Source organism: Schistocerca piceifrons, chromosome 1 (assembly GCF_021461385.2).
Source record: "Schistocerca piceifrons isolate TAMUIC-IGC-003096 chromosome 1, iqSchPice1.1, whole genome shotgun sequence".
Classification (NCBI taxonomy): Eukaryota; Metazoa; Arthropoda; class Insecta; order Orthoptera; family Acrididae; genus Schistocerca; species Schistocerca piceifrons.
Genome location: NC_060138.1, coordinates 1090121488 through 1090134854, shown reverse-complemented (window position 1 = coordinate 1090134854; position 13367 = coordinate 1090121488). Strand labels below are relative to the sequence as shown.

The 13367-nt window shown below is 38.2% G+C and overlaps 1 protein-coding gene across 1 annotated transcript in view; it reads left to right on the top strand.

The window, feature by feature from the left end:
* The window catches only part of LOC124775019 (E3 ubiquitin-protein ligase listerin), a 154491-nt gene that overhangs the window by 128594 nt on the left and 12530 nt on the right, over nt 1-13367 (top strand). Inside the window, exons 18-20 of the mRNA XM_047249782.1 lie at nt 746-1027; nt 5667-5844; nt 7802-7978. Of these exons, the coding sequence (XP_047105738.1) occupies nt 746-1027; nt 5667-5844; nt 7802-7978 (637 nt within the window). The remainder of the gene's footprint in view (nt 1-745; nt 1028-5666; nt 5845-7801; nt 7979-13367) is intronic.

The window sequence follows — 13367 nt, the reverse complement described above, 5'->3', positions numbered from 1 at the left end:
AATTCACTGGTGTGCATTCATTCTGCATGATAATACTCAAATATTGCACAAATTCAGGGCAATAAAGTATGTACGTATGTGTATGTCTGGAATCTTATCCCAAACCCCTGGATTGATTTTAACCAACTTTGACACAGAAACAGCCGACATCATGAGTATCAGCACTGTGGGGATTTTAAATTACAAATCCAAAGGTTCGGGATTTGATCCCAAGTCAGTATAGGTGCTGTGACATTTATCATGTTAACCTCTGAGTTTGTAAAACATGTATTTTACACCATGGTTAAGATTTCGTGTTAAATTGTAATTTCCACCTTGTTAAGGAGCAATTTTCAGTCAAAATGCAGTAGAGGCTACAATTTTCAGTGAGAGCATACATATTAAGTCACTATGATGCTGAAACAAACCCTTTCTAAATGTCAGCATCTGACTTATATTGCACTGTAATATTAAGTAGTGTGTGTTATGATCTGTTACTTGGTATTATTATATTAACATCAACACCCAACACCTTGAAGAATGAAATGCTGAGTGTGTGTGGGGAAGGGGGGGGGGGGGGGGGGGGGATGGGTGCGTTCACATAAAGTGCATCATTGTAATTGTAAAAGTAACTCTTGCTAACTTTTATTTCAGATCTCATTTGATAGATCTGTTGTGTGGAGGTAATTTTTCATTTCATATCACTTCATATATTATATTTGCTACTTATTATTGCACCAGATTATCTCGGTTTCTGTACTTTCAGGTTGGTGCCATTCTTTTCTGCGAAAGATTCAAGCATGGGACAAGTGACTGGCGAGGAGATGCCCACTCCGGGCCTCAGCCTCCTGACCAGTTTGCTGGACAGAGGTGAAGCCGCGACCGGTGCTCTGCTTAGTGAGCTGCGTATGGGCGAGAGCTGCACTCTTGAGCCGTTCACAGAGTCACATGCCTACTGCAGTGCCTATCTGCTGCTGTGGTCACTGACCCTGGAGCTCTGTGCTCATGCATCGCCACAGCTAAGATACCAATATGCAGCTAAACTCAGGTACTGCATTGTTTTTTATCTCCCATGTTCTTCTCCTTCCTCATTTACTTTACCACACAAGTCTCACTTTTAGCACAATGTAACGAAACAGGCTGTATTGGGTCATGCGGTGTACCCGATACAGCAGATTTCGCAGTTTGCGGTACACACTAAAACAGATGTGGGTAGTGTATAAAGACGGTTAGTGAATAAGGTCACTTAGTGCAACTTTGTGAAATAGTGTAACACACCAATTACTGTAAATTAATGTACAATTAGGATAAGTCATTATCACTTTGATATGAATTTCGGGATGTTTTGAAGAGAAAGAACAAGATCAGGAGTCAGTGTTAATAGTGTATAAATGTTAATAACCTTTTTCATTCAGTTTTGTTATAATAGTTCAATTTGTAAAATTCATTGTTCACCACAACATAAATTAACTCTGTAAACCATTAATTTTGGAAAAGCCTAACATTTATGTATCTTTGCAAGTCAGGACAACATATTCGTATGGAAATCACCAACTAAAAAAAAATCTGTAACTAAACTCGTAATTAAAGTTTCTGGAACATTCTATAGAGAAATTCAGCGCATTGTCCACATATTACGAAAACTAGAGAAGATTCATTTAAATTGGAGACCTAACCTGGTTCAGAAAGACAGTTTGTATCATAAATAATGTTAGAAGAACGATTCATTAATCTTTTGTAACACAATTTAAAGATTTTGCATTGTATGTAATTATTCCGCATTTTAGCCTTCAAATGTTGTAAAAAAGTCATAACGTAATAATGTCAAATACCGTAATTGTTAAAAGATGTATAAATTCACATTGTCCAAAAAGCCAGAGAAGAGCGGTTGGAGGATTAGCTGGTGTGTTGCAGTGCCTCTTAAGTTATGACAAATAACCAAGTGTTCCTAACAGATTAATTGCTGTACGTCTGGTAGTGACCCAAGACTTTCTGCAGTGAAGCTATCACCTCCAAAAATGTAAAACATGCTGTGCTTCTGGATCTGGTTACATTTTAACATGTACTGTTTCCACTGTTACTGCTGAAATATAATGTTACTCATAGTACCACAGCATGTTGTTGTTGTTGTTGCAGTCTTCAGTCTGAAGACTGGTTTGAGGCAGCTCTCCATGTCAGAGTACCCTGTGCAAGCCTCTTCGTCTCTGCATAACTATTATAACCACCATCCACTTTAACTTGCTTGTCTCCCACAACAGTTTTTACACCCCCCCCCCCCCCACCACCACTTCCTTCTGTTTCATTTACATCCATACTCTGCCAGCCACCTTACAGTGTGTAACGGATGTAACGGAGAGTACTTTGTGTTCCAGTGTCACAACCCCCTTTTTCCTGTTCCAGACACAAATGGTTTGTAGGAAGAAAGATTGGTTGTAGGGAAGAATGATTACTGTTAATCTTGTGTGTGGGCTCGGAACTCTCTAATTTTATCTTCATGGTCCTTTTGTGAGTTATACGTAGAAGGAAGCAATATATTGTTTGACTCCAAGAAGACACTCTCGGAATGACCACTATGTGACACAGAATGCCTGTCTTGCAACATCTGCCACTGGAGCTGATGAGCATTTCTATGATGTCCCCACACCCACCAAGTGAACCTGTGACAAAATTTGCTGCTCTTCTTTGGATCTTCTCAGTTTCCTCTTATCAATCCTGTCTGGTACGAATCCCAGATGGACAAGCAATATTCAAGTATCGGTTGAACAAGTGTGTTGAAGTTACTTTCTTTTTTTCGTTGACTACATTCACTGAGGATTCTTCCAATGAATCTGTCTGGCATCTGCCTTGTTTACAAATAATTTTATTTGGGTGTTACACTTCAGATCACTCAGTATGCATACTCTTAGGTATTTTATGGACGTAACTGCTTCCAGTGATTGTTCTACAATTTTGTAATTGTACAATAAAGGGTCTTTCTGTGTATGTAGTCACAATATGTTACATTTGTTTATGTTGAGGGTCAAATGCCACTCCCTGCACCAATTGTCGATCCTCTGCAAGTCTTTCTGCATTTCACTGCATTTTTTTACTGTTGTGACATTTATGTGTACAATGGCATAATCTGCAAAAAGCCTTGTGGACTTTATCTACTAGGTAATTTATATATGTTGTGAAAAGCAGTAATCCTATAACACTCCTTGGGGCATGCCCGAAGTTACTTTTACCTCTGAAGACTTCTCTCCTTTGAGAGTGACGTGCTGTGTTCCATGTGCTAGAAACTCTTCAATCCACACACATGTTTGAACTGATATTCCATATGCTCACATTTTGTTCGTTAGGCGGCAGTGTGGAAATGTATTGAACACCTTCAAGGAACGTAGTATTTACCTGAGTGCCTGTATCTACTGTTTGCTGGGCCTCCTGGGCGAACAGAACGAGATGGGTTTCACACAATCATTGTTTTTGGAACCCATGTTGATTCCTACAAATTTTCAGGCTTCGCAACTGTTGTAATTCGTGAGCATGAAATATGTTCCAAAATTCTACAGCAGACCAATGTCAGATATACAGGCCATAATTTTGTGCGCTATTCAAGACCCTTCTTGAAAAAAGTGACAATTCCTTGATGCTTCTGGATGTAGCCTGTCAACCAAACCCTTCTATTTGTGTAGTTGTGCCACAAATTTCTTTTTTCCTTATTTGAGTCAGTACATCTTCGTTAAGTAAACTGTCAAATCTTCAACATTCTTCTGTAGCACCACATTTCAAAAGCTTCTATTCTCTTCTTATCATACAAGTTTCACTTCAGTACAAGGCTATATTCCAGAAAAATGCTTTAATTCCTAACATTTAAATTTATATTTAATGTTAACAGTTTTATTTTACAGACACATATTTCATACTGTTGCTAATCTCCATACTTGCAATTTTTCCAATAGAGAAAAACGCTTCTGTTGAATTTAGGGCTCCAGTAAAGATGGCTTGGAGCTGCCAACCTGTAATGCTACTGACATTTCTTTATTCATAAAATGTATTTCCCATTAACAGCTATGTTCTCAATGATTATATACTCAGATGTGATTGATTTCAGAGTTACTAAACTCCATCATTGGGCCCCATACCAGATGCCTTTGAATCACAGATATCACAATTTGTTGCTCAGAAGCTCACTTGTATCTAACATCCAGCATGTAGATGTGCTGATAAGTCAGTGCAGTGATGCCACAATACAGGTCAAGTTGGATAATGCTGACAGAGACAGAGACAGATACAGAGAGAGAGAGAGAGAGAGAGAGAGACAGAGACAGAGACAAATGCGTTTACATCTCATTAGCAAAATTGAAGTATCTTTCTTATATAATGATGTTTTTCTCTCACTAAATAGATACTCTTCAATTTGTATAAAAATAAAACTACGAGAGGCATTCAATAAGTAATGCAGCCCTTTTCTTCTTCTTCTTCTTCTTCTTCTTCTTCTTTTCTTTTCTTTAAGCGCGGAATTTGTTGTGGGAGATTGTGGAATACTCCTGCTACAGCTCTTATAGTTTCATGAAGTTTTGGTAGATTGGTAGATGACGGCATTATATATAGCTTCAAAATGGCATCTGTAATAGAGGTGCATTCCAAGCAGAGAGCTGTCACTGAGCTTTTTTTTGGCAGAAAACCAGAGCATTGCAGATACTCATAGGCACTTCCAGAATGTCTACAGGGACCTGGCAGTGAACAAAAGCATCGTGAGTCGTTCGGTAAAGCATCTGTTATTGAACAAGGATGCGCCAACCTATCTGATCTGTGTGCCTACCAACCACACACAGCTTCAGGAAGTTGAAGAACTGACTTCAGTGTGTTCATTGGCAGAAAAACGCAAATGAACATCTCCTCCTCCATGGCAATGCAAGGCATCATACGAGTCTGCACCGAGCGAGGTGGCGCAGTGGTTAGCACACTGGACCCGCATTCGGGAGGACGACGGTTCAATCCTGCGCCCACCCATCCTGATTTAGGTTTTCCGTGATTTCCCTAAATTGCTCCAAAAAATGCCGGGATGGTTCTTTCGAAAGGGCACGGCCGACTTCCTTCCCCATCCTTCCCTAATCCGATGAGACCGATGACCTCGCTGTTTGTCTCTTCCCCCAAGCAACCAAACCCAACGAGTCTGCATGTCCGAGAGGAGCTCACAAAACTTCATTGGATTATTGTTCCTCATCCACCCTATAGCCCGGATTTCACAGCTTCTGACTTCCATCTGTTTGGTCCAATGAAGGATGCACTCCACAGGAAGCAGTACTTGGATAATGAGGAGGTTACTGACGTAGCAAGACATTGCCTCTGATGTTGATCAGTAGAGTGGTGCCTTGCAGGTATACAGGCCCTACCAGAAAGGTAATGTAAGGCCATCGCGCTGGAGATTAAGTTGAAAAATGGGGTTTTGGAGCCAAAAAAAGAGTGGAGAATCATATGATGTATTGGAATCTTGAATAACACCAACCTACCTTCAGAAAAAAAAGTGCTGCGTTACTTACTGAACTGTTTCTCATAATAACTGAAGACAATTAATTAAAAAGAAGTATTAATTAAATCATAGGGAGTTGAATATGTGACATTATTTCTTTTCTCTGTTACAGAATAAATCTGTTTTGTGTTACTTCTCTTATACATTTTCAGTATCTGTGAAAAAATTGTTTTAGTGAAAATGGTAGTCTGAGGTGTCTGCTGCAGAACCTGTTTTGCCTAATGCCAGCAGAAGTTCTCAAGGTGTCTGATATAAAGCCAAAACCACCGAAGGCCTTTATGTTTAGTGCGGAACCATCACTTCAGTTTTCAGAACCATGTGACAGGCAGTATTTACAGCATCTGGCATGTTGGGTATGTTTTCAGTTTTTTTCTATAATTTCAGATAAAAGAATGCAGCATTTTATTAAATCTCTCCTGAAGCCTTGTTCTTTTATCGACTTTTACTCCAGAAGTATCCTATTAACTGGAGTTCTGCATTAATTCTGTAATTCCTTCAAATTATCAGTCACTGTTAATGTCCCAGTTGCAACATAAGTTTATTAAGGAATACATTGAATAAATCTCCCCACAGCTACTGTGAGGACTATCTTTAGTTATAGACATGAGCAGTTTTGAGACATTAAATCTTATTATCAAATTATGGTAAAAAATTGAACAGTGTGATTCAGTGCACAGCCAGGTGTGTGTGTGTGTGTGTGTGTGTGTGTGTGTGTGTGTGTGTGTAGACAGAATTCTGCTAGGTATGCAATATCGTGGAAAATAATTTTTTAAAAAATCCATCATAACATTTCCATCAGTTCAGCTGCTTCCAGTGACTTCCACCAGATTCATGAACAGCGTGCATATTCTTAGCGTGGATATCTCATTACAACTGAACTGAATGTATTTTACCGAACATTTTCTAGACGTTATTGATGAAGTTCAAAGTTGTCTTATTCAAGGCACTCTATCAACATCTGCAATGTTGGAAGCTCCTTGACATACTTGTCATGTAAAAGCGTCTACTGGCGAACTCCAGTTATCGCATGCCACGCATGGAGCACCTCAAACAGAATAATAATACCACTCAAACAGATATATGTACTCACATAATACCACATGCAAAATGTAGACCTGTGTGCTGTTGTAATATTAAAAACTCCACAATTAATTTATTTATAGGAGACAACAAGAGTACAGAAAACTTTGCACTTTTTGTCTTAAAAGGGCAAATTCCCCAAATTAATTATATGAAATTGTGTACCCTCACAGTGTGTGTGTGTGTGTGTGTGTGTGTGTGTGTGTGTGTGTGTGTGTGTGTGTGTGTGTGTGTGTACAAAACTCCATGTAATAAAATGAACTGCATCCCTACTTGAAGCATGCATGGGAAACGCTGAATTTATTGTCTATATCCCACAAAACGTGACTGTGGGAGAGTTCAGATGTATGCTTCAAGAAGGGATGGAGTTCGTTTTAATGCATGGTGTTTTGGTGATGGCCAGACATACAAGAAAAGCTTGTCTGATTGTTGCGTATCCTACAATTTAATAATTAGCCATCCACTTAATGATCTACTTAACATCATGTAATAATGAGGTTGAATGTCTATAAACAGGTCATGTCAATAGACAAGCAAAAGAGTGTTAACAATGCTTGTGGTAGGATTATTCGATGTATTCCTGTTCCACTTCAGCCACAGATCATCAAAAAAGTCAGGGTGAACTAAGCCTTGTGCAAGCTTTTTAATTTTAATCTTTATTCAGATTTCAAAATACTTTATTTTGGGGTCGACAAAAAAAAAAAATCAGCTTTACTTGTGGCACTGTCAATGTTTGAAAAGAGACATAAAGTCTTGAAAGATATCAGTGAGCATGGTCAATTAATATTCACAAATTGCAGATAGTAGCGATGTTGTGATCAACACTGTACTTAGACATCAATTCTAGTTTGAATATGATCTGAGGATGGTTGCTATTGAACCAGAGCTGGAAATCATTGTATCATAATTACATTTTATCTTGATCTAGACCATTAAAATTTATAATGGAGCATGGTGCTCTTACACAGTGAAAGAATGGCTGGATAGTACTTTATTATTTATCCATGCATTAGTTGACCCTTTTACATGGGACAATTCAATTAATGTATTCATTTTTTTTCCTCAAATCTAATGGTGATATCTGTCTAAATGTGTAATTTACAGTTGATGATGTTCTGAACAATTCTCTTATTGTGTAACTAAGTTTTGTTGAGCTGCTTTTTCTGGTACAGCTTTCCTTGGTAAGCACTGTTGTCTGTTTGTTTGTTAGGTATTCGTGTGCTGTTGCAGGTATACTTTTCTACTTTAAGGCGGCTGCCTGCTATGGTGCGCCAGTGGTGGGGAGAGGTGGAGCCCCGTGTTGCTAATATGGTTGACAAAGTGACGTCTTGTTACGTATCGCCATTGCTTTGTATACAGGAGATGCAGGCTGTTCAGCAGCAGGATGTCAAATACAACAACATGCAGGTACTTAAAAACAGTTTAAATTGGCTTGCAGTATTCCATTTTATCAGGCATCACTGTAGGACTGTGGAGGTTATAATGATGGTGTATTTGTCTGTGAGACAGTTTTACTAATCTATTTTATTTGCTGTATCTCACTAACATATTTTAACTGCTATAATGTTTTTCAAGGTTAACACACTCATCATCAGCCGTTAAATTCTAGAATTTTGCACAAAATATTTGCTTTGTTCATATATTAATTAATAGTAAATTATAGTTATAATACATATAACAAATTGTACAAAAGAACACCCATGATGGAAATATATGATGACTAGTAGCAACAAACAGAGCTTATCTCTTTGAGGATGTCCATGTTGAAATTGGTACCAGTGATAACAAGGCAGTGGCAGCAACAATGACTACCGAAGTACAAAGGATGACTAAAACGAGTAGAAAGATTTACATGCTCAGTAGGTAACGGGCAGTCGTATCGTATTTCACAGAGAAACTCAGTACATTCACCTCTGTGCTGGAGCATGTAGAGGAATTGTGGATCAAGTTCAGAAAAATAGTTGATCATTCACTGGATATATACACAGTAGAAAAGTTTGTGTTGGAAAGGAGTTTGTATGTTCAGTAAATAAGCTTATAAATAAATAGCAGTTCATCAAATTACTCTCAATTAGGAATGTGGGTGCACTCAGTGACTGTGATATGATGTACAAATGATAGAGCACAGCAATCGGTCATACTCTTTTTTTTTTTTTTTTTGCTCAAATCTGGATTTTGGCTATTGCCTGGCCATTATCAATGCACTATTTCATAGTATCAATGCATGTCAGTCCGCTGTTGTTCAGGTATCTGTCGCAGTTCTTTCGGTGCATGATAATGGCTAGGCACTAGCCGAAATCTGGATTTGCCCAATAAAACTTGCAAAAAGGGTCGACGGATTGCTGTGGTCTGTCATTTGTAAACAGCAAATACTAGACAGTTGGGTTACATATAAATGTGGATTACATATAGATCTTAAATTAAGCACATGTCTGTCAAAAGTGAAATGCATGAAGACTTCGACAATTACTACAGAAAGATATTATCTAAATAACTCTTAAAACCCAAAGAAATTCTGTTCATATGTGAAGGCACCATAATTAGTGTCCAGGCACTTGTACATGACAGGAAGTGCAATTGAGGGCATCAAAGCAAAAACAGAGACACTGGATTCGAAAAACAGAGACAATGAACTCCGTTTTGCTTTACAAAGGAAGATACAAAAGCATCCCCAGTTCAGTTCTCGCTCCACTGCAAAGATGAATGATAGATAGAAGTTTCACTGGTACAGAAGAATTGTTGCTGCAACAGGCAAAAGATGCATTTTCTTGGTGCTGCACAGTTTCGCAATTTTTACTGAAATAAGCTCCTGCTGTGGTCTTCTTCTTGGGCACACCATTGTAGAAATTGGCCCAAAAACAGCTAATTAAAACAGCTGTACAATATGTGTGTTTATTAATATGTAAAAGCCAACTTCAGAATTTTCCTTTGTGCGAGCAAGGTGTGAGCAAGATTAATGTACTGATTTGAAATTCTAGATCCGCGTATTTTACCATCTGTGTTGCTTCTGCATAATCTTTCATTGATTGTATCAGTACCCATTTGTATTGTGGTATATTGTAAAATTTTGAATATTCACGAGTGCCACGATAAACCCATACTGTTATCATCAATTGTAGGCTTAAACTTACTTGTGCACTTTTAAAATTTTTGAGAGCAGCAGGCCTATCTTTGTTCAGAACAGTCATTCTCTAATTTCATTGTATAATTATGTAAGAAATAGATTATTTTTGAGAATTTTCAGATGCAAAGAATGGTCCACCCAAATTTCATAGTACTCAAAACTGATCCAAACATCAATCAAAAACAAAAACAGTAAAAATCCAGGCAAAGCTGCATACACAATTGCAACAGAGCAATGTACAATGCAGGTGTGGTTGTGAAGGGAAAAATTCATTTTATTATTATTATTATTATTATTATTATATTCCCACCCACCACCACCAGTCATGTCACAGATTCCAGTGTTACTGCCTAGACTGAGGATAGTATACAGGCTTAAAGAGTTTTCACACCAATGAAAAACATTTAAATGGTTTTATTGAATTTTCAGTGTTAGGCAAAGTGCACATTATGTACCAAGTAGATATTGCTTGCCACATTAATATAAAGACAGTGTGTCAAAGATTCGGTATAGTGAGTAAACTTATAGACTAAATTAAGTTGTGCAGCAAATTTGAGCTTGCCTTAAGGGGCCCTGATGAAATAGGAAAATCCAAAAACCCAATAATTTTTTGGGGGCTACTTGGTCTAATGTCAGAACTGAATGCATCTTGAAGGAGCACATTGAAAAATTGGGTTTTCTTAGGTCGGTCCAGAACAGTTCCAAATGAACTCCTTTAACCAATTATGAGATATACCTGAATCTCTGACTGTGCAAATTGTTGTAACTGATCCTAATAATTTGGCATTTGCTACTGGGGAAAATAAATGAAATATTTATTTTTTTTGTACAGCGAAAAAGTCAAACTGAAGATGTTGGTATAGTAACTGTCTCAGCAAGCTAGGCAAAAGAAAAGTAAATGAAACACCAGGAAAACTGATAGCTCAACGTTACAACAGTGCTCCTGTTATAAGTGGCCACATAACTGGAGCTTAAGTCAGAATTGAAGAGAAGTGTAAAAATAATTGAAAAGATACCAAGAGTAAGATTTCTTCTTCTGGTTTCATTTTTTTAATAGGGTCGTACCTCAATGTGACGTTCTGTTTGATGAATTACTGCAAAGGAATATTGATGCAGATAAAAACTGTTGAATGTGTATCTCACTTGGCAGTATGTGTTCAGCATGTTAGGCCCATACTTGACATTGACTATAACTGGGAAGAAGAGGAACCAAGTGCAAAATGAGGATGTTTCATGGAATGAAGAATGGTTTCTGCACGATACATCTGTGACCCCAACTTGACTCAAAATCAGTGACCGATTAAGATTTAATGATCACTTGTCAGTTGCAGTGCTCTTTGAATTGTAGCTGTTTTTGGAACATCATATTGTTTTCCCAGAAAAAAGAATTGAAAATAGCTGTTAATTCATGAACTGAATGTATTGTACAGCCAAAAGGATTTAGTGAAAGCATCAGGTGCTTTGACCTTATTAGGTTTTCTGCATGAGAAGCGGTGACATTTGTCAAATATCTGGGTGTGACTATTCGAAATGATCTCATATTAAACAAGTAACGGGTAAGGCGAAGTCTAGATTGTGGTTTATTGGTAGAATCCTGAAGCAATGCAGTCCTTCAACAAAGGAAATTGCTTACAATACTTTAGTTCGTCCAGTCTTGGAGTATTGTTCGTCTGTATGGGACCCTTACCAGTTGGGTCTGATTCAAGAGACTGAGAAGGTCCAAAGAAGAGCGGCAAGATTCGTAACAGGTACATTTAGCTATCGCGAGAGCATTACAAATCTCATAGAAAGTGTGAAGTGGGACACACTTGCAGATAGACACATTAAACGAAAGGGGCTGCTCACTAAATTCCAAAATCCAATCTTTGCCGAGCATGTAGAGCATATATTATTGCCACCAACTTTCATATCGCGCAATGATCACAATTCAAATATAAGGGAAATTAGAGCTCGTATTGAGGCTTTCGAACAGTTATTTTTCCCTCGCGCAATCCGTGAGTGGAACAGAGGGGGGGAAATATGACTTTGTCATGAATAGTTCCCCTCCGCCACACACCACTTGATGGATAGCGGAATATATATGTAGATGTAGAGAACAACTTGGCAAAAGATTTCCCTAAAAGTTTTAAACTACTACAGATAATGTGATCTTCCCAGTGGTGACTGGTGAGGCAGAACACTGCTTCACAATGCTAAAGCAGATGAAAATATTCATGCAAAATGCTATGACAGAGAACAGACATTGTGCACTTGCGATTGGTTCTTTTGAAAAAGAAACATTGATCATAAAAATTGCAATGAAACAGTCATAGATCATTTTGCAGTGCAGAAAGGTGTTAAGAAGCAATTCTTTTGTTATAAATACCTATTTAGCATACTAAATGAAGTCTATAAAAAGTGTGATTACATGTTTATCCACCAGTCACATTCTCCGACACTTTAGCACAGCAGTCCTTGCTAAAAATGACACATTTTGAAGATATCTTTAATGCGGTAGTACATAAACTGTATGTTTGTGTAATGCACAACTATAAATATGAAAACCAACAAATATGGTATGTTATAAATGAAAATAATCAGTTTTTGAAAATGTAATGTAATTACATGGATAAAAAATCTACATATCAAGCAGCGGCAGAAGAACACACATATAAAAGGTATTACAGTTTGCAAGCTTTTGGAGCCCTTGGCTCTTTCTTCTGGGAGAAGGGTTGAAGGGGAAGGAAGAGGGGTGAAGGAAAATGACTGGTGAGGTTTACGAAAAGGGGTGGAGTTCAGAGAAGCTACCCAGAACCCTGGATCAGGAGAGGCTTACCGGACGGGATGAGAAGAAAAGATTTATTGTTGGGGAATGTACCGGATGATATTTGAAAACCTGAGAGCTTAAAGGTGGAAGATACGGTAAAATGCAAGACAGAGATTAGCTAAAACATTGTGGATAAGTTAATAAAAGCAAAGTGTATTCTATGTGGTGGATGGGGATGGCAAAACATAGGTCAAAAAGTGAAAGCTTTAGAAAACTAAAAGGAAGTCAAGAAATGAATAGTTATTGTGAAGAAATTTTAAGACTGAAGGTATTAACGTAATTAAGGCCAGATGGATGGCAAGAACCAAAGACATGTTGTAGCGCCAGTTCCCACCTGCGGTGTTCTGAGAAACTGGTGTTTGGGGAAAGAATCCAAATGGCACTTGTGCTGAAACAGGCACCAAGGTGACAACTGTCAACCCCTGGTACCGCCCCTGCTGCAAGACTTGCTCGATGCATCCTCCTACCACCACCTATACCAACTCTGTAACTGGCAAAACATATATTATCAAACGGAGGACCACCTGTGAAGTGACACATCATACATTACCTGTTGGTTGTGTTAACACTGTTCAGCCTTTTACATTGGCAGGACTACCAACAAGTTATCAGTTATCGTGAATGATCATAGGCAGAGGGTGTACCCTGGCAACACATACATGTTGCAGAACATGCTCTAGAAGAGGACAGTCTTGTGATGTTCAGTTAATTGTGGACACCACAAAATCTTGAAGAAGATCCCAGCACAGGGGTCAAAATGTCAATCTCATAGAAGAAATACGATTCAGCCTAACAACCCAGAAGATTTTATCTTCAGTAACAACAGCCACGCCGGCCAGAGTGGCCGATCGGTTAAAGGCGCTACA